Genomic DNA, 22,121 nt, shown 5'->3' on the forward strand with positions numbered 1-22,121 from the left:
ACTTAGTACAGCCTCATCAATGCCTTATATATACCTGTACCTGACTGTGGAGAATTTCTCTACATTAAATCCAATTGTCGGTGTTATCTCTTGGACTTGTGCCTGAAAAAATAGGAGGTAAGTTAAATGCAATGTAAGACTGTTGAAATATAAAAAATAAGTTTTGCAGTCCATCTGTTTTCAGTTCTGGTATTACAAAGGCATTTGAGGAAATCTGAACTTGCAATATGACAATTAGTTGCCAACTGGAATATAAAACCATGAAGGCCAGTTTCATTTTTGGTCAATGCAAAATTAATTCATCTCAGCCAGCACAATGGATACACATGATGGGGAAAAAATAAAATCAAAGTTCTAAGTACTTACATTATGAAAGTATGTATAAATTATACAGCCTTGAGATTCGTCTCCTTACAGGTGACAAGAAACCCAAAGAAAATTTTAAAAAAGACTAACACCCAAAGTGCAAAAAGAAAAAAAACAAATTGTGCAAACAACAGCATTCAGAACTAGAGAGAGTCCATCAACACAAAACCCAGAGCCAGAGCAGCCACAGCCTCAGCCTTAGTACCGTGGAGAGCAGGGTAAATGTTGCAGAGCAGCGAACAGAATCCTTCCCACCCACCTGGCTTCACCTATCACCCTCTAACTATCCTCCTTCCCCTCGCCACACCTTTCTATTCTGGCGTCTTCCCCCTTCCTTTCCAGTCCTGAAGAAGGGTCTCAGCCTGAAACGTCGACTCTTTTTTTCATCTCCATACATGCTGCAAGATCCGCTGAGTTCCTCCAGCATCTTGTGTGTGTTGCGTTGGATTTCCAGCATCTGCAGAATTTCTTGTGTTTGTCATTTAGTATCTCAGCCACATTGCCCTGATTGCAAGCACATATTTCTTTCTTTACTGGAAATAATTCAGATGTGTAGCACAGGTGGTTGATGGTTGGGTTGAGTTGTTCTCTAATCTTGGCAACTTGCAAATGTTTCATCACCATGTGAGGAGGCATCGTTAGTACGCTGTTGATTGTGGTGTGTCCTCCGAGCGCTTGGCCTTACTCATTTTGGAAACTCAATTGATGACCAGTCAGCTGATTGATAATGTATAAAGGCCAAGCATTCAGAGGACACAGCTACGAGATTTCCTCCCCACATCACAATTGAGTTTCCAAAAGGATGACCAATCAGATGATTGATAAGTATATAAAGGCTAAACATTCAGAGGACACACCACAATCAACTGTACGCTGATGATATCTCCTTGCATGGTGACAAAACGTTTGCAAGTAAATTCTTTCTTTCAGCCTGAGTGGACCTATCCTCTCCTTATCCAGAGTTTCTGAATAGGAGCATAAATTGCCTTGTGATTCTCCCTTGATCCTGCTCACCAAGTACATTTCATGGCTTATTATGGTCTTCCTAAAGGCCTGCTTGAGCACTTTACTGCTATCTTGAGCAACACAGACAACAAGCTGGAAAAATTCAGTAAGCAACATCTATGGAAGGGAATAAGCAGTGGACATTGCGGACTAAGACCTTTCATCAGGAAGGATCTCAAACCGAAATATTGACTTTATTTCCCACTATTGATGCTGCCTGACTTGCTGAATACCCCCAGCATTTTGCGTCTGTTGCTTATGACTTCCAGCACTGCAGAATCTCTCATGTTTTCTCCTGCGATGTTTATAATCCACAAGGGCTCAGTCTGATTTTAGCTTCCTAAGCTCTATGTATGCTTCCTTTTTCTTCCTGACTAAATTTTGGACCTCTCAGGTCACCCAAGGTTCCCATATCTTACTATCCATTACTCCATGCCAATCCTAAATGCTGATAAACTCACCTTTAAGTGACTTCCACATGTCAGACATAGACTTGTCCAATGACAACTGCTCCCAGTCAATGCCCCTTGGCTCCAGTTTTATTCTGTCATAATTTTACCTCTCGCAATTTGGTACCTTCCTGCAAAATCTAATTTTATCCTAACTCAGAACTATTTTAAAACATATCAAAATGTGGTTGCTATTCCCAAAATATTCACCCACTGAAAAAGAATCTAGTACTTTCCCGGCAGATATGATGAATAAATGCTTTTCGGGCTTCTCGCCAGTTACAGTTATCAATTATAACCAACGTTTCGATGACAAGCTCTGCCAGCTTCATCAGGTTCGAAGCCTGGACATGTCTAATCCAGTAGTATTTATAACCCCATAGTCCATCCCTCTTGATTGATTAGTCCTCATCCAATCAGGTTTCCACTCTCCACCTTGTTTACAATTGAATTCCAGTTCTTAGTTAGAGCAAGACCTTCGTCTTCGTTGAAATTCTTTTCCTCTAGTTTTATTTCAATGGCTTCCTTTACCAGGTGGTCCCAAAAGCACTTGGCCAAGCACAATAATTTTGTGCCATCAAAGTCAATCCCCTGGCCATTGCGAATGCAGTGTTCTGCTTCCAACGATTTCTCCAGGTAACCTAAACGATATATCTCCTGTGGGCTTCCACTGTGCGCCCTATATGGCCAATATACACTGCTCCACATTCACAGGAAATCCTGTAAACACATTATTAGGTCTGTCACCTGGCCCATCTCATTTTCTAAAACCAGGTCCTGTCTGTTTTCTCCTGTAGCTGGACTGTCCACATACTTTTTCAAGAACCCCACTTGGATGCAGTGAAGAAATCCACCCCATCTAAGCTTTTGGAGAAGTTAAAGTCTGTCACTATTACAGCCCTGTTGTCCTGATGAAGGGTCATGGCCCAAAATGTTGACTGTTTAGACCAGAAGACCAGAAGATATAGTTGCAGAATTAGGCCATTTGGCCCATCGAGCCTGCTTCATCACAGCTGATCCATTTTTCCTCTCAGCCTCAATCTCCTGTCTTCTCCCTGTATCCCTTCATGCCCTGGCCAATCAACAATCTATCAGCCACTGCCTTAAATATAAAGACTTGGCTTACTTCTGCTGCCTGTTGCAATGAATTCCACTGATTCACCACTGTTTGCCTAAAGAAGTTCATCCTCATCTCCATTCTAAAATGATGCCCTTCTATTCTGAGGCTGTGTCCTAGACTCTCCCACCAATGGGAAAGTCTCCATCCTCTTACATCCACTTTGTCAAGGCCTTTTACCTTTCAATAGGTTTCAATCCCTGAGGGGTAAAGGTCACCCCTCATTCTTTTGAATTCTAGTGAATACAGGCCCAGAGCCACCAAGTGCTGACAAGCCATTTAGTCCTGGAATCATTTTTGTAAACCACCTTTGAACCCTCTCCAGTGCCATCACATCCTTTCTAAAATAAGGGGCCCAAAACTGCTTACAGTCCTCCAAGTGAGGCCTCACCAGTGCTTTACAAAGCTTCAACATTACATCCTTGCTTTTATATTCTAGTCCTCTTGAAATGAATGCCAATATTGCATTTGCCTTCCTCACCACAGAATCAACCTGTAAATTAACCTTTAGGGAATCCTGCACAAGGACTTCCAAGTCCCTTTGCACCTCAGATTTTTGAATTTTCTCTCTACTTAGAAAATAATCTACCTTATTACTTCTTCTCTGAAAGTGCACAACTACACACATCCCGATAGTATATTCCATCTGCCACTTCTTTACACATTCTCTTGTTCTGTCTTAATCCTTCTGTAGCCTCTCTAATTCCTCAAAACTACATGCCCCTCCATCTATCTTTGTATTGATCGCAAACTTTGCAGAAAAACCATCAATCCCATCATTAAAGTCATTTACATATAATGTAAAAAGAAGTAATCACAACACAGACCCCTGTGGAACTCCACTAGTCACCAGCAGCCAATCAGAAAAGGCTCCCTTTATTCCCACTCTTTGCCTCCTGCCAATCAGCCACTGCTTTATCTATGCTCGAATCTTTCCTGTAATTCCATGGGCTCTTAACTTATTAAGCAGCCTCATGTGTGGCACCTTGTCAAAGGCCTTCTGAAAATCCATGTATACAACATCAACCGATTCACCTTTGCCTATCCCGCTTGTTATTTCTTCAAAGAATTCTAACAGATTTGTCAGGCAAGTTTTTCCTTTGAGGAAACAGCTTATTTTATCATGTGCTTCCAAGTATCCCAAAACCACATCATTAACAATCTATCCCAACATCTTCCCAACCACTAACTAACCGGTCATTACTTTCCATTCCTCTGCCTCTCTCCCTTCTTGAAGAATGCAGTGACTTTAGCAAATTTCCAGTCTTCCGGAACCATTCCAGAATCTAGTACTGCCTCCAAGTTATCAAATTTCACGACATATGCTGGTGATATTAAACCTGATTCTGATTCTGATCCCTGAATGCCTTCGCAATCTGTTCAGATTTCAGACGCCTCTTTCAGAACCCTGGGGCCTACAGCATCTGGTCCAGGTGACTTATCTACCTACCTCTAGACCTTTCAGCTTCCAGACAGCCTTCTCCCCATTAATGGCAACTTCACACACTTCATGACCCCTTACACTTTGGAACTTCCGCCATACTGCGAGTGTCTTCCACAGCGAAGGCTGATGCAAAATACTTATTCAGTTCATCTGCTATTTCTTTGTCCCCCATCACTACCTTCTCAGCGTAATTTTCCAGCAGTCTGATATCCACTCTCGCCTTTCTTTTATACCTTATGTATCTGAAGAAACTTTTAGTATTTTCTTTAATATTGTTGGCTAGCTTACTTTCATATTCCATCTTTTTCTTCTTCATGAATTTTTTTTAGTTGCCTTCTGTTGGTCTTTAAAAGCTTCCCAATCATCTAACACTCACAACACGCTGGAGGAACTCTGCAGGTCGGGCAGCATTGGTGGAAACAATGAGTCAATGTTTCAGGCCAGAACCCTTCATCAGGACCGTAGAGGGAAGGGGGAGAGGCCCTATAAAGAAGGTGGGGGGAAGGTGGGAAGGAGAAGGCTGGTAGGTTCCAGGTGAAAAACCAGTAATTTGAAAGACAAAGAGGTGGGGGAGAGGAAGCAGGGAGGTGATAGGTGAGAAAGGTGAACAAGGAATAGGGGAAAACACAATGGGTAGTAGAAGGAGGCGGAACCATGAGGGAGGTGATAGGCAGCTGGGGGAGGGGGCGGAGTGAAATAGTCACAGTCACGGTCATACTTTATTGATCCGGGGGAAATTAGCTTTTGTTACAGTTGCACCATAATTAGATAGTATTAAAACCATAAATAATTAAATAGTAATATGTAAATTATGCCAGGAAATAAGTCCAGGACCAGTCTATTGGCTCAGGGTGTCTGACCCTCCAAGGGAGGAGTTGTAAAGTTTGATGGCCACAGGCAGGAATGACTTCCTATGATGCTCTGTGTTTTATCTCAGTGGAATGAGTCTCTGGCTGAATGTACTCCTGTGCCCACCCAGTACATTATGTAGTGGATGGGAGACATTGACCAAGAAGGCACGCAACTTGGACAGCATCCTCCTTTCAGTCACTACCGTCAGAGAGAGGGATACAGGAAGGGAGGGGGAGGGAATTACCGGAAGTTGGAGAATTCTATGTTCATCCCAAGGGGCTGGAGACTACCTAGATGGTATATGAGTTGTTGCTCCTCCAACCTGAGTTTAGCCTCATCATGGCAGTAGATAATCTAACCAGCTATCTCCCAATCATCTAACTTTCCTCTAATGTTTGCTCTATTTTATGCCCTCTCTTTGGCTTTTATGTTGGCTTTGCCGTCTCTTGTTAACTAAGGTTGTGTCATCTTGCGTTTGGAATATTCCTTCCTCTTTCGGATGTAGTTTGTATAGTGTGCCTTCCGAATTGCTTCCCATGCATAGATGCTGCCTGACCTGTTGAACTTCTTCAGCACATTTGTGTGTATTGCTCTAGATTTTAAACATTTGCAGTACCTCATTCATTTGTTCTATGTTATATCTGGAGATAGAATAAATCGCCTCCTCATGAGGCGTCTTCTGTAATCAGTAACACACAAAGGAGGGGGGCATTTAATTCCATTGTGAAGAGCAGCTCTAATTACTCACACTGGCAGGTTTCAAGCGATCGATGATCGTGCTCTTCCCGCTATTGTCCAGCCCCAAACAAAGAACATTCGCACTCTTGCGCCGCAGTCTCAGGCGTGCAATTACTTTATCTAAAAAGCCCATGCCAGACCCGGCCAGTATCGCCCCTGCCCGGTTGCGGACCCGTAGCTCTCTCTTGTTTGTGTCAAAGGTGACGCAACTGCAAAATTCAGCCTCGGCGCCTGTGCAGCAGGCGGTATGGGGAGTTGTGTTTAATCTGAGAAGTGAGAGGACTATAGACCAGGGACAAAGAACACCGGGCGACAGGTTACGAGTTTCGCTCCAGCAATTTTAACACCGCCAATATTATTCTGATGTTCCCTCCCGAAGGAGCACACGGTCGCAATTATAGAGTAGCGTACTCCAAGCACCGTCCCACATGAATCTGCTCCTATCCGCTTTCAGAGGGGAGCCCAGAAACGTAATGAGCTGTCAACATTCCAGAGATCCTTCACGGTGCCAGAGATTTCTTCATAGATTCATTCGCAGATTCATTCACAGATTCAGCGAATGAGCCCAACCAGCAGTCCCAGATTATACTTTATACTTTATTGTCGCCAAACAATTGGTGCTAGAACGTACAATCATCACAGCGATATTTGATTCTGCGCTTCACACTCCCTAGATTATAAATATTAAATATTAAAAATAGTTAAAATTAGTAAATATTAAAAATTTAAATTATAAATTATAAATAGAAAATAGAAAAATGGGAAGTAAGGTAGTGCAAAAAAACCGAGAGGCAGGTCCGGATATTTGGAGGGTACAGCCCAGATCCGGTTCAAGATCCGTTCAGCAGTCTTATCACGGTTGGAAAGAAACTGTTCCCAAATCTGGCCGTACGAGTCTTCAAGCTCCTGAACCTTCTCCCGGAAGGAAGAGGGACGAAAAGTGTGTTGGCTGGGTGGGTCGTGTCCTTGATTATCCTGGCAGCACTGCTCCGACAGCGTGCAGTGTAAAGTGAATCCACGGACAGAAGATTGGTTTGTGTGATGTACTGCGCCATGTTCACGATCTTCTGCAGCTTCTTTCGGTCTTGGACAGGACAACTCCCATACCAGGTTGTGATGCACCCTAGAAGAATGCTTTTTACGGTGCATCTATAAAAATTAGTGAGGGTTTTAGGGGACAGGCCAAATTTCTTTAGTTTTCTCAGGAAGTAAAGTCGCTGGTGGGCCTTCTTGGCAGTGAACTCTGCTTGGTTGGACCAAGTCAGGTCATTTGTGATATTGACCCCGAGGAACTTGAGCTTTTGACCTGTTCCACTTGCGCACCACCGATGTAAATTGGGTTGTGCGGTCCGCTACTCCTTCTGAAGTCAACAACCAATTCCCTCGTCTTGCTGATGTTGAAGGATAGGTTATTGTCTTTGCACTATGCCACCAGGTTCTTAATTTCCTCTCTGTACTCAAACTCATTATGGTTTGCATCCTGGTAGTCAGGTCCCAGTTGAACAATATCTGGTGCAGCACATCAGCTCACACTGATCTGGTGGTCTCAGGTTTAGGAGATTAATTGATCATATGGGTGCAACTGGGCAGCCAGGTTCTCTGGGCTGGAACGGTCTGTCACGAGGCTGCATCATAGTAAACATGATGCAAACGAACCAGGCTATTAAACTGGAACTCTCAAGTTTGCTGGCCTCGGCCAGGTGAGCTTTTTGTTGCTGTTTGCCTCTTCTGATGCCCCACTAATCAGTCAACCAGAAGTCCCAACAATGTCAACACCAAACAGCCTTTTATCTTCAAAATACTGGAGCAACTCGGTAGGTTGCAGCATCTAAGGAAATGAATAAACAGTCAAAATTTCAGGCTAAGACCCTTCTTCAGGACTGAAAAGGAAGGAGGAATTCCTAACCCCATTCCTGTTCTGACGTGTTAGTCCTTGGCCTCCTTTTTTGCCACAAAGAGGCCATTCTCAGGGTGGAGGAGCAACACCTCATATTCCATCTAGGCAGCTGGCCAGCTGGTGGCGCAGTGAGATCAGCGCTGGACTCTGGAGCGAAGGCTCCCGAGTTCGAATCCAGGTCAGGCCACCCCGGAGCACGCTTTCCATGCCGGGTTGAGTGTCGAGCTAGCCACCCGACCTCGTAAAAAATACAAGGGTCGAATCAGGAACGTTCATAACGTGACCCGGTTAACCCCGACACCACGTGCCAGACAAGAATGGCTGAATGTCTGGTGGACATGCTTAAAAAAAATCTAGCTAGCTTCCAATCTGATGGCATGAACATCAATTTCCCCTTCCAGTAATTGTTTTCCTTTCCTTTCTCTCATCTTTTATTCACCACCTGACCTCTTACCTCCTCTCAACTGCCTATCACCCTACCCCTGCCGCCCCTTTCTCCCATGGACCACTCTCCTCCTATCAGATTCCTTCTTCTCCAGCTCTTTACCTTTCCCACCCACCTGGTTTCACCTATCACCTTCTAGCTAGTCCTCATTCCCCTCTCCCTACCTTTTTGTTATGGTGTCTTCCCCTTTCCTTCCCAGTCCTGAAGAAGAGTCTTGGTCCAAAATGTCAATTGTTTATTCATTTCCATAGATGCTGCCTGACCTGCCAAGTTCCTCCAACATTTTGTGTGTGTTGCTCCAGATTTCCAGCAACTGCAGAATTTGTATGTTTATCTTTATATCTTTCTTTCAAAAACCAGAGATATGGACATCCAGATAGTGACCTTGTCCAGTTTGCCATCCAGAACATCCTGAGAGAAACTGTCATGGAAAAAGTTTGGGCGATTCACCTGGCTGATTCCTGGGAGAAGGTTGTCCTTTCATAAACTGCTGAAGATATTGGATCTATATTCTTACTAGTTTAGAAGAATGAGCAATGATTATATTGAAATATATTACATTAGTTGAGGTCACGATTGGCAGGATGTAGAGTTGTTTCCAAGAATGGGGGAATCTCGAATGATGGAATTAATAACAAGATCAAGGGAAGATCATCTAAAGCCATATCTCACAGAGGATAGTAAATCTCCAGAATTCAGAAGGTAATCACTGGGAGCATTTAAAGAGGAACTAGACAAATTTTTAAAGAGTGGGAAAATGTGGAAGAACAGAGGGATCTTGGAGTCCAAGTCCACAGATCCTTCAAAGTAATGCAAGTTGATAGGGTGATTAAGAATGCATATGGTGTGTTAGCTTTCATTAGTCGGGAGATTAAGTTCAAGAGCTGAAAGGTAAAGTAGCTGCTCTATAAACCTGTGAGACAATACTTGCAGTACAGTGTTCATTTCTGGTCACCTCATTATGGGAAGGATGAGAAATGCAGAGGAGATTCACCAGGTGCTGCCTGGATTAGAGAACATGTCTTATCAGGAAAGGTAGAGGGAACTAGGGCTTTTCTCTTTGGAGTGAAGGAGGGCAAGAAGTGACTTGATAGAGGTGCATGAGATTATGAGAGGCATAGAGTGACAGCCACTTTTCCCCAGGGTGGCAATGAGTAATACCAGAGAACATCCATTAAATGCACTTAGAGGAAAGTTTGCGGGTGGATGTCAGTTGTACGTTTTCCACAGAGTATGGTAGATGCCTGGAGCGCACTGTTGGGATGGTGGTTGAGGATGATACAATTGGAGCACTTCAGAGACAGGCTCATGAATGGAAGAAAAATGGAGGGTTATGTGCTGTGTAGGGAAGGGTCAGATCGATCATGGAGTATGTTTATATGGGTTGGCACATCGTCATGGGCCCAAACAGTTGTGTTGTTCATTATTATGTGAATTGAAGGCTATGGGGATCTGCCAGAGAAGAGGAGTTGAGGACTAGAGCAGATAGCCATAATCATTTTAAATGGGAGTGCATATTTGAGGGGTCATATGATCTATCCCTGCACCCATTTTTTATTGTTCTTTTTAATCATCTGTCCAATGAATGTGTGCAATCCACTACAAACACAGCTAAATTAGTAATGAAAGTACGTTGACAGATGCTTCATATTCCGGACCTCTACGCTGGTTATCTAGGTGGTTGAGATACCAAAAACTAGATGTCAGATACTCAAGTAGCAAAGTCAAAAGTTTAGGCCTTTCTTCAGGGCTTGTATATTTTGTCAAGATCACGAGTGTACAGAGGGCATAAGTTTGGTGGACTAGTACAGTAATTTAGATGTCTCTGTTAGGTTGCTGACTGTTAGCCACACACTCTAGCTCAGATTGGAAAACACACTTGCAGTGTTCAGCATCTTGTGATGTTGGTGAAAAGTGCCATCTTGATTTACAGTTCTCTCAACAAGTTTCAGTCACTAATTATAAATTCTAATTGACAGTGCTATATACCGTTTAGTTAGGTCTTCTAAAATACAGAAACATACTACAACAAATTCAGAGTGCACCAAATTATGGACACATTTATTCACTTGCAATGGAAGCTACTCCACAAGTTATCATCTGGAAATAGCTTCAATCTTATAGCTCAAACAAAGTACTTCTGTACTTTTTACTGAGAACAGTAATTAATTCCATTCTGTAACATTCCTCCATTATCTGCTTGTTTATTTGGTTCCAGGCATTTGTTCTTAAGAGGCTGTGTCATGTTTACCTCTGTTGTCAAAACATCCTCCAGCCATAAAACACACATTTTCCTGTCAAACATCTTAATAAAACATACACGCAGCGACACTTATAAGCCTCCCATCCAAAACAGCAAACCGGCAAAGTACTCTAGGATTTTATAGGTTCTATTTTGACACATTACATTTTACAGAGTTACAAGTTCATGAAGACTTCAGGGTTACAGATTTATTTCCATAACAGTGATAAGGCATTGACCAGGGCATGGCATTTGTCTCCAAGGTGTTAATGATCAACCGAAAATCATTATGTGGGCAAGTAAGACCATTATTAGCTGCTGCAGATATACCCCTTGTATGGGGTGGTGGTGCTCCATTTTGGCTGGAGTAACTCCCTAAAGATGACCTGGTATACCTCTGTCTTGGCTGTCAGTGGACAAAACTAATCAAATTTCAATTGTTTATTTCCCTCCATAGACACTGACTTACTTACTGAGTTCCCCCAGCAACGTGTGTATAGCCTAAATTCCCATTGGTTTAGGTTTGTAAATGGACACCCTCTGCAAAAGGATGTAAGATGAAACCGCATCGATAGAGAGCATCCAGAGTGGCAGAACGAGAATCCATCCTGACTAACCCTGCTGCTGTTTTTACAGATAATGTGCGGTCTCAGAGCAGCTAACCTTATCTCCTGTATTATTATAAAAACAAAAGATCACACTGAATAGCTCTGGCAGGCAACCAATTCCCTTCAGCAGTATGAGTAAACCACCCCACTCATACAATCTTAGTGAGGTTGATAAAGGGAAGAAAGACATAATGGTCTTTTTTGTTCACAGCATTTCTTTTGCTGATGCCGGACTGAGATCATATCAATTGTGAATCTCACAGATTTAAAACAACGCTGTATTCAGGGTAAATTACTTTGGCTAACATCTACATTCTGGTCCAGGCAACATGGTAAGTACATTTCCTTTTATGTTCACAAGACAAAGGTCTGGTAGTTGTTATACTCACTGCAGTCACTTTATTCCCACAGAATCATAGAGTAACACCACACAGAAACAGGCTCTTTGGTCTAACTGGTCCATGCAGACCACAGTATTCTCTCAACCCCATTCTTCTGCCTTCTCCCTGTAACTTTTGACATCCTGACTCATGAAGAACTGATAACCTCTGCTTTAAATATACCCAATGACTTGGCTTCCACAGCCATCTGTGGCAATGAATTCCCCAATTTATTGCCCTCTCACTAAAGAAATTCATCCTCATTACTGTTCTAAAGGGACGTTCTGAGATGGTGCCATCTGGTCCTAGACTCCCCCACTATAGGATACCTCTTCACATCCACACTATTTAGGCCTTTCAATATACAGCAGGCTTCAATGAGATTCCCCTCTCACTCTTCTCAGCTCCAGTGAATACAGGCCCTGAGCCATCAAATGCTCCTCACACATTACCCTTTCACTCCTGGAATAATTCTCGGCAACCTCCTTTGGGCTCTTCCAATGACAGCATGTCACGTCTTAGATAAGGGGCCCAAAACTGCACGTGCACCAGGTGCAGTTTGACCATTGTCTTATAAAGCCTCAGCATTACATCCTTGCATTTATCTTCATACTCTCAAAATGAATGTTAACATGACATTTGCCTTCCTTACCACAGACCCAAACCGCAAGTTAATCTAGGGAATTCTGCATGTGGACTCCCAAGCCCCTTTGCACCTCTGACTTCTGAATTTTCTCCCCATTTAGAAAATAGTATACATCCTTACTCCTTCTACCAAAGTGCATGACCATGCACTTCCCCACACTATGTTCCATCTGTAATTTCTTTACCCATTCTCCCATTCTGTCATTCTACAAACCCCCTCCTTCCTTAACACTTCTTGCCCCTCCACCTATCTTCATGTTGTCCACACATTTAGCAAGGAACACAAAAGCATAAATCTGTTTATAGTAAAGACAGATTCCTTTAGCACATGTAATGCATTTCATATAGCTCAGTTTGGAAGGTGCAGTGGTGAAGGCCTGGAGCTTGAATATCCATTCTGCATTAAGGCAATTTTAAGTAGACCAGGAAAAAAAAGGAAAAAAAAGTTTTGAAAAAGTTATGTTCTCACTGACATACCTTTCTATGCTGCACATCTATTTACAGTTGGATCTTTATGTTTATTTGTAAAATGAAAGGTGCTGAAAAAGGGCCAATAACATCATGAAGGATTCTACCAACCCCTCTCATGGACTGCCTGTTCCACTGCCTTCAGGCAGGAGGCTATGTAGCATCCACACCAGGACCACCAGACTCAAAAGGCAGTTATTCTCCCCAAGCAGTAAGGCTGATCAACACCTCCAACCACCATTATTTTATCATTTCCTATCAGTCACCTTATGGACATACTTTCCTAAGCCTTGCGTCACTTTATGGGCTTACCTTATGATTTTTTTTGTGAATTTATTATTATTTTTGTGTTCTTTATCTCATTGTGGGTTTTTTTTTTTGTGCTGTTTTGGTTCCAGAGTGATAAGTATTTCATTCCCCTTTACACTTGTGTACTGAAAATGGCATTAAACAATCTTGAATCTTGAATATTAAATCTTAAATCTTGAATCACCACTGAACACAAGATCAAGCAGAGGCAGAGAACCAACAAAGATGAACCTGCCTGATCTTGATAGCACTGAACTAATCTGGGACAACACTTTCGGAAGTGACCACCCCGAAGTCCATGTGAAGGCAAAGTCCCACTTTCCCACCAAGGATACCACTGTGTTTTGCAGAGCAACAACTGTGTTAATTAGGATAAACTCACAAAAGATCTGGCAGCTGAAAACTAAGCATGAATCATCAACAGCAGGAACGTACATGACCACAATCTTTAACCCCAGTCATGCAAATTAAAGCTTCAAAACCAGGGCCTCTACACCCCTCTGCAACTGGATCCTCAACTTCCTCATCAGAAGAGCACAGTCAGTATGGATCAGTGATAATATCTCCCCCTTACTGAGAATCAACACTGTCGCAGCTCAAGGTTGCATGCTTAACCCACTGGTCTATGCTCATGCCTGTGTGGCTAAGCACAATCAAGCACTATGTTGTTTATTTATTTATTTTGAGACATAATGAGAAATAGGCCCTTCTGGCCTGTCGAGCTGCACTGCCCAACAACCTCGATTTAATCCTAACCTAATTGGAGGACAATTTACAATGTCCATTTAACCTCTCTGGTTCATCTTTGGATTGACTCCGGAAGACTTGGAGAAAACCCAGGCATTCCATGGGGAGGGCATGGAGAGATTCCTCTCAGAGGATGCCAGGATTAAACTCCAAACTCCGACACCCTGTTCCGTAATAGTGGTGCTCTAACCGTTACACTACAAAGGCACCCATTCTACACTTGGCAGAACCTCAGATGCTGATGAGGAGGTGTACAGGAGTGAGATAGATCAGCTGATTGAGTGGTGTCACAACAATCTTGCACTGAACATCAGCAAAGCCAAGGAATTTATTGGTGACTTCAACAAGGAGGAAGTTTGGAGAACCAGTTCTCATTGAGGGGCAGGCATTGGAAAGGGTGAGCAGTTTCAAGTTCCTGGGCCCGACACATTGTTTCAATCAGAGAAAAGGCATGACAGCAGCTCTACTTCATTAGGAGTTTAAAAGGATTCAATAGGTTACCAAAAACTTACAGATTTCTATAGATGTATGGTGGCGAGCACAATAATGAATTCCAAGATAGCCTGGTACGGAGGCTCCAAAGTACACGATTACAGGAGACTGCAGATGATTGTAGACTCAGTCATCTCATGACAGGAATAATCTTCCCCATCAACGAGAACACCTTCAAAAGTTGTGGCCATTACTGAGGACCCTCACCATTCAGGATATGCTCTGTTCTTGTCACTACCATCAGAGAAGAAGAACAGGAGCCTGAATACCTACACTCATGATTCAGAAACTGCTTCTTGCCTTCAGCCACCAGATTTCTGAACAGTCCATGAATACCACCTCACTCTTCTATTTTTGTGTTCACTTATTTATTTATTGTAATTTATAGTATTTTATGTCTTTACACTGTGCTGCTGCCATAAAATAACAAACTTCCTGTCATCTAAGTCAGTAATAATAAATCTGATTTCACCGGGTAGCTCATTCCAGGTGTTCACCACCCTCCATGGAAAGCAATCACATTTACCTTCCAGGTCTCTTTTAAACCTTTGTCCTCTTTTCTTCCATCCGTGCCTTCTAGTCTTGGACTCCACACCCCTTGGGAAAAGACAGTGACGGTCATCTGTAACATGGCGACTAAAACACAATACTCCAAGTGTGGCCTCACCATTAATGTAGAGAACTGCAACATTATGTTCCTATTTCTAAACTTGATGCCCCAACTAATGAATGCCAGCATGCTAAAACACCTTCTTCATTACCCTGTCTACTTGTGCAGCCTCTTTCGGTGAACTGTCCACTAGTACTCCCAGGTCCCTCTGTCCCACAGCATTCGTAGTGTTCTGCTATTCACTGTATAATTCATTATCCTGTCAAAATGCATCACCTGGTATTTATCTAGGTTGAACTCCATTTGCCATTGCTCAGCCCATTTGCAAACTGATCAAAGTCACTTTATAATCCATTGTAACCTGTTTCACTATCAACAAGATCCCCTAATTTAGTATCATCAGCAAACCTACTAATCATGCAATATGCAGTACATTCACATCTGAATAGTTTATATAAACAATGAATAACAGACATCCCCACACTGACTCTTGGGAACCCTACTAGTCACAGGCCTCCAGTTACAGAATTGACCTTCAACCATCACCCTTTGCTTCCTAACATCATACCAGTTCTAAATTTATCTCACTAGCTCCCCCTTGAATCCTGTGTGACTTAACCTTCTCGATCAGCCAGCCATGCAGGACCTTGTCAAAAGCTTTACTAAAGTCTATATAGACAATGTTCATGCCCTACCTTCATCTATCCCTTAACTCCAAAAGATTTGTCAGTCACACACAAAACCATGCTGACTATTCCAGAATGGGCATTAACTATCCAGTGATAGAATACCTTGTCCCTCAGAATTCCCTCGAGTAAATTCTCTACAAATGAAGTCAGGATCACCACCCTGTAGTTCTCCGGCTTGTCTTTGCTAACCTTCTTCAACAATGGAACAACATTAGCCAACCTCCAGTCTTGTGGAACTTCAGCCATGGATAATGACAGCACACATATCTCTGCAAAGACCTCTGCAATTTATTCTCTGGCCTCCCATAGGGTTCAGGGGTGCTCTTAGTCATGTCCTTGGGTTTTGCCCACCATAATGCACTTCAAGGCTGCAAATACCTCATTTCTCACAATATGCATATAATCCAAGATCTCACTTTGTCATCGCCAAAGAGAAGTAGACATAAAATATTTCAGGTATGTCCTGTGGCTCCACACTGAAGCAGCCCTGATGGTCTTTAAAAGAACCTTATCTCTCCCTAGTCATATTTTAACTGTTAAGACTTTGAAGATGGGATTAGCTTTCTTGCCTGTCAAATCCATCTCATTCTCTTTTTCCTCTCTGATTTTCCCTGTTAAGCCTGGTCTGAAACTTTATATTCATTGGAGGATTCATTCATACCCAGCTGCCTAAATGAGATATACAGTTCCTTCTTTTCCTTATCAGAGTTTTGGTATCTCTTGTCGGCCAGGATTCACTGAACTTGGTATGTCTGCCCTTCATCCTATCAGGAACATGCTACCCCTTGACTCTTGATGTGATCCTTTTTGAAACCTCCCACCTGCTAACTGTTCCTTTGCCTTTAAAGAGTCACTCAGTTGACCACAGCTAGATCCTACCTAATGCCCTCAAAGTTGACCTTGCTCCAGTTTCCAACTTTAACCTGTGGTCCCATTCTAGTTTTTTCCATAACAATTTAAAAACTAATAAAATTGTGGTCACTGGACCCAAAGTGCTCTCCAAATGTCATTTCACTTATTTGGCTTGCTTTTCTCCCTAAGAGGAAGTCCAGTATTGCTCCTTCCAGAGTAGACTCTTTATTATTTATGAGCAAGCTCACTTGGATGCACCACAAAAATTCTACCCTATCCAAGGCCCTCTGCAATCTGGGTGGCCCAGTCAACACTGCAAAAATTTAAACCTCTCACTAGCACTCGCCTACTATTCTCACAACTACTTGCAATTTCTCAACACATATGCATCTCAAGTTCCCATATACAGTTGAGGGAGCAGGGAAATCTATAATATAGTGCTACCAAAGTGACAAGCCCCTTGTTTCTAAATTCTTCCCAAATGGCTTTGTCAGGTTTTCCCTCAAGAATATCCTCTCAAACTACTGCTGTTGTGTCCTCTATCAAAAGGGCAACACCATCTTGCCTGGTCCTCTATCACGCCTAAGCATCTGTATCCCGGAACACTGAGCCACCACTCATGCCCTTCCCTGAGCCACATTTCTGTTATGGCCAAAATATCTCTGTCCCTCACTCCCTGGAGGCAATCCACACACTCAGTTCATCTGCCATAGCTGTTAAGCCACATGCATTAAAATCAATGCAACCTAAAGTGATCCTATCTGCCATTTTACCGTGAACTTGGCTATCCTAATTGCTAGGCATTCGCTGTCTGGTTGCTGCACAGACCCCTGTCCTCTCACTGACCTCGCTGTCTTGAGTCCCACTCCCTCCTCCTGCCAGTCTAGCTTAAAACCTTCCTGACGGCAAGAGCAAATTTAGCTGCTAGGATATTGGTCCTCCTCTGGTTCATGGATGCAACCCATCTCTCTTGTATAGGTCACCTCTACCCCAGAAGCTCCTCAGCCATGCATTCATCTGGCCTACCTTTCCATTCAAGTTCAAGTTCACGTTATTGTCGTTCAACTGCGCCCAAATGAAACAACGCTCCTCCGGACCAAGCTGCAGAACACAGTACATATAACTCACACAAGCTACACATAAAATAATATTACCAAAAATAGTTTAACAAATAATAAGGTGCATTTATGACACAAATTAAAAAGTAAACAGTATAATGCTACTGGCACTTCGTATGCAATGAAACCTGGGTGTTAGCAGGGAGTTCAGTAGTCTTGCAGTCTGGGGGAAGAAACTGTTTCCCCTCCTAACAGTTCTTGTCTCGCTGTCACCTCTGACAACCCTCCAGACTATCCACAACACCCCTAACCTTTGTGGAGGAATTGAGATGAGGAGGAGCTTCTTTAGGCAGAGGATGGTGAATCCATGGAATTCATTGCCATAGACAGATGTGGAGGACAAAAAAATTACGTATTTTTTAAAGTGAAGGTTGATAGGTACTTGGTTGGTACAGGTGTCAAAGGTTATGGGGAGAGGGCAGGAGAATGGGATTGAGAGGGATAATAAATCAGCCATAATGGAATGGCGGAACAGACTTGATGGGCCAAATGGCGCAATTGTACACCAATGTCTTATTGTTATGGTCTTATGGTGTATAATGACCTCTGGCTGTTTGCCCTCCCCTTTCAGAAATTTCTGCAGCCGCTCAGTGACAATGTTGACCTGGTACCCGGGAGGCAGTTTGTCATAAGTGTTATGACAATTGTGTTGTAGTACCAGGACCTTTTCCCAGGATGTCGCCTAGTCGTGGTGAAGAGGCTTGCAAGTCCCTGAGGTCCTGAGAGGAATGCCAGCGGAGGTTTAGCTCCTTGTCGTGTCACCCATGACAGTAAGGTCGAGGGAGAGGTTCCAAACAAAGAGCCATCAGACAAAGATCTTGTTGGTGGAGCTGGCGGAAGATAATGAGATGTCACAATGTCAGTGAAGGTGGAGGCAGCCTATGGCAATGAAAGGTACCCAGTTGACTTACACTCCATGCCACTGGACCCTTTTCCCAATCGGCCAAGGACCGTGTGGCGGCTGCCCGTGCATCAGCCTCCCCACGTTAAACAAAGTCACGCACAGGCATTCTCCATTAAATGAATCCACCCTAATATGCTTGATTAAGTTCTGTGGCAATCAGCAAGTGGTGAGGGGAGCAGGACTGTGATGTTTGGAAGCTGTTAGTCATGAGCTGGTACATTGGTTTCGGTGGTTGATCCAATCACTGGGCTCTTGGACTGAGGCAGAAAGAGCACAAACAAGAGGAAATCTGCAGATGCTGGAATTTCAAGCAACAGACATAAAAATTACTGGTGAATGCAGCAGGCCAGGCAGCATCTATAGGAAGAAGTGCAGTCGACATTTTGGGCCGAGACCCTTCGTCAGGACTAACTGAAAGAAGAGATGGTAAGAGATTTGAAAGTGGAAGGGGGAGGGGGAGATCTGAAATGATAGAAGAAGACAGGAGGGGGAGGGATGGAGCCAAGAGCTGGAAAGTTGATTGTCAAAAGGGATATGAGAGGATCATGGGACGGGAGGCCTAGGGAGAAAGAAAGGGGGAGGGGGGAAGCCCAGAGGATGGGCAAGGAGTATAGTGAGAGGGACAGAGGGAGAAAAAGGAGAGAGAGAGAGAAAAAAAATTAATAATAATAATAAATAAATAACGGATGGGGTACAAAGGGGAGGTGGGGCATTAACAGAAGTTAGTGAAGTCAATGTTCATGCCATCAGGTTGGAGGCTACCCAGACAGAATATAAGATGTTGTTCCTCCAGCCTGAGTGTGGCTTCATCTTGACAGTAGAGGAGGCTGTGGATAGACATATCAATAGGAATGGGATGTGGAATTAAAATGTGTGGCCACCGGGAAATCCTGCTTTCTTTGGCGTTCAACTCACAAATGAGCAGGCCTATTTAGGATTCATCTGCTCACCCCATTTGGGAAAGGGACTGGAAAAGGTGCCCTAAAATAGCCTGCCTCGAAATATCCTCACTGGATTACTGTATCCAGTAGGATCACCATATGTGGTCAGAAACAAAGAAGCATGACCTTTAGAGCCAGAAATGTACATACTCTGATAGATTGTGCAACCAGTGATCGACCAGAGAGGAAAACTGTAATCCGCCAGAGAACTGAGGAGATGCCAGATTAACCTAGTTGCTCTTTTCAAAAGCTGTCTGACAGGTGAAAGGCAACTGATGGAGGAGAAGATTAGTTCCTCTGGAAAGGGAAAGCAGAATCCCTTGGGTTTGCAGTAAAGGACCAACTTGTCAGTCAACTCTCTGAACTTCCCATGGGGATCAGTGATCGTGTCATGACAATTCACTTGGAGCTTGCCAACAGCCAGATGGCAACCATCATGAGTGCGTATGAAGCAACTCTGGATTCACATGGGTATGAAAAAGAGGCCTTCTGTGCTTGCTAGATGTGACACTGTTGAGCATCCCCAAGGACGATAAGATAATTCTCCTTAGAGACTTCAATGCCAAGGTCCGTCAGGACTTTAACCTTTGGGAGGGTGCCATAGGAAAGGAAGGATTGGCAACATCAACCCAAATGGGATACTACTTCTCACTATATGTGCTGAGCACATTCTTATCATCACAAACACCCTCTTCTGCCAAAAAGACCAAATTCAATACATCTTGGCATGCCCGATCTAAACAATGGCATCTCTTTGACTGGGTTATTGTCTGAGCTAGGGACTGCCATGATGTGAATATCGCAAAGGTTAGGCCTGGAACAGATGACTGTTGGACAGATCATCATATGATCTCCACCAGACTCATGATAAAGAAGTAGACCAGGCTGAAAAGCCTGCTGGACACTGCTACCCAACAGCATCTTCTGGCCACATGTGGAGAAAACCTCCAACAGGAATATCCAGAGGATATCGAAGAACACAGGGGTCTGCTTAAATCCATCATCCTCAATACTTGCTGAAACATTCTTGGGTACAAGCCCAGAAAACATCAGGATTGGTTTGATAATAATGACATGGAGATAGAACAACTTATCTCCAAGAAAAAGAAAGCCTTTTCTGCCTGGCAGAATGACATCAGCAGCAAGGCCAAAAGAGAATCTTATCCTAGAGCCAAGTCAAATGTACAGCATAGGGTGAGGGAGCTAAAAATTCTTAGTGTACAGAGAAAGCCTTAGAAATCCAGAGACTACTAGATTCTGGTGACACAAAAGGCTTCTTCAGTGCCACCAAAGCAATCTATGGTCCAAGTTACTTCAGATTAAACTTTATGCAGTCAGATGATGGGAAGAACTGCTATGAATTGGAAGGATATTAACAATTGATGGAGAGAGCACTTTCAAGAACTTCTTAACTGCAACGGCACTGTGGAACCAAAGATTACGAACCAACCCCTCCAGGGACCTGTGAGGGACAACATGAGGGGTTCTTCCAGTATGAGAAAGGCCCATGATGCCATCGGGAGCCTGAAATGCAATAAAGCCACTGGTCTTGATGAGATCCCAGCAGAGATCCTTAAGGAAGGTGGACCAGCACTCCTGCAGCACATACATGCCTTATTCCTGAAGATCTGGGAAGAGAAACTACTGCCTTCAGAGCTCAGGGATGCTCTAATAGCAACCATGCAGTATTCAGGAAGGGAGACAAGGCAGACTGTGGCAATTACAGAGGCATCTTGCTCCTATCAACAACAGGCAAAGTACTTGCACATATCCTTGTCAACCGACTCCTTCCACTATCTGAAGAAGTACTCCTTGAACACTTATTCAATAAGTGTTGTTTCTGACCATCCAGAGGTACTGTAGGCATGATCCTCATAGGATGCCACTTACAAGAAAAATACCACGAACAAAGGCAACTCTTGTACTTGGCCTTCATGGATTTGACAAAGGCATTTGATACGGTTGACTGCAAAGGTCTCTGGAATATACGATCAAGATATGGCTGCCTTGACAAGTGGTTGCAAATATTGAGGCTACTGTATGATAGCATGTCAGCCACAGTACTCAACAATAGTTGCACTGAACCAGAACCCTTCACTGTGAAGACAGGAGTCAATCAGTCAGTATCATTGCACCCACCCTATTTTCCATTTTTATTGCTGCCATCCTTTACCTCACTGGTGAAGATCTGCCACAGGGAATCCCAATCATGCTCTTCAACCTCAACAAGTTCAAGGCCAAGAAGAAGGTCAGCACCACTGGTACCATGGAGCTTCAGAATGTGGATGACAACGCCATTGCAGCACAATATGAAGAAGACTTCCAATGTATCCTGAATGCCTTTGCCAAGACATAGAGGGCTCTGGGTTTCGTTTTGAATATAAAAAAGACACAAATTCTATATCAGCCATCACCCAACCAGCCCACCATAAAAGTTGATGATATTGCCAATGAAAATGTAGACCACTTTCCTTACTTTGGCCACATTCTCTCTTCAAAATCAAACATCGACCCAGAGATCAACCAGAGTAGTGCTAGTAGAGCCTATGCAAGATTGAGGAAAAGTGTCTTTGAAGACCATGACCTACAGGTCCAAAGAGAACTTTTGGTCTACAAAGCAATCGTCTTTCCTACATTACTGAATGGAGCTGAATCGTGGACCATGTACCGTAGACAACTGAAAGCCCTGGAACAATACCACCAAAGAGCCTTGGGAAAGATTTTGAGGATCAGCTGGAAGGACAGACATACTAACACTAGCGTACTGGAGGAGGCCAATACAGCATCTTCACCACAATAAAGC

The 22,121-nt window shown here is 43.3% G+C and overlaps 1 protein-coding gene across 1 annotated transcript in view; it reads right to left on the bottom strand.

Moving 5' to 3' along the window:
- LOC140203725 (ADP-ribosylation factor-like protein 6) overlaps nucleotides 1-14,835 on the bottom strand; it is a 39,774-nt gene extending 24,939 nt beyond the window's left edge. The window contains exons 1-3 of the mRNA XM_072269760.1: nucleotides 14,731-14,835; nucleotides 5,982-6,155; nucleotides 41-102 (exon numbers count right to left, since the gene is read on the bottom strand). Coding sequence (XP_072125861.1) covers nucleotides 41-102; nucleotides 5,982-6,155; nucleotides 14,731-14,835 — 341 coding nt within the window. The remainder of the gene's footprint in view (nucleotides 1-40; nucleotides 103-5,981; nucleotides 6,156-14,730) is intronic.
- Between the last annotated feature and the right edge of the window lie 7,286 nt (nucleotides 14,836-22,121).

Source organism: Mobula birostris, chromosome 10 (assembly GCF_030028105.1).
Source record: "Mobula birostris isolate sMobBir1 chromosome 10, sMobBir1.hap1, whole genome shotgun sequence".
NCBI classification, from domain to species: Eukaryota; Metazoa; Chordata; class Chondrichthyes; order Myliobatiformes; family Myliobatidae; genus Mobula; species Mobula birostris.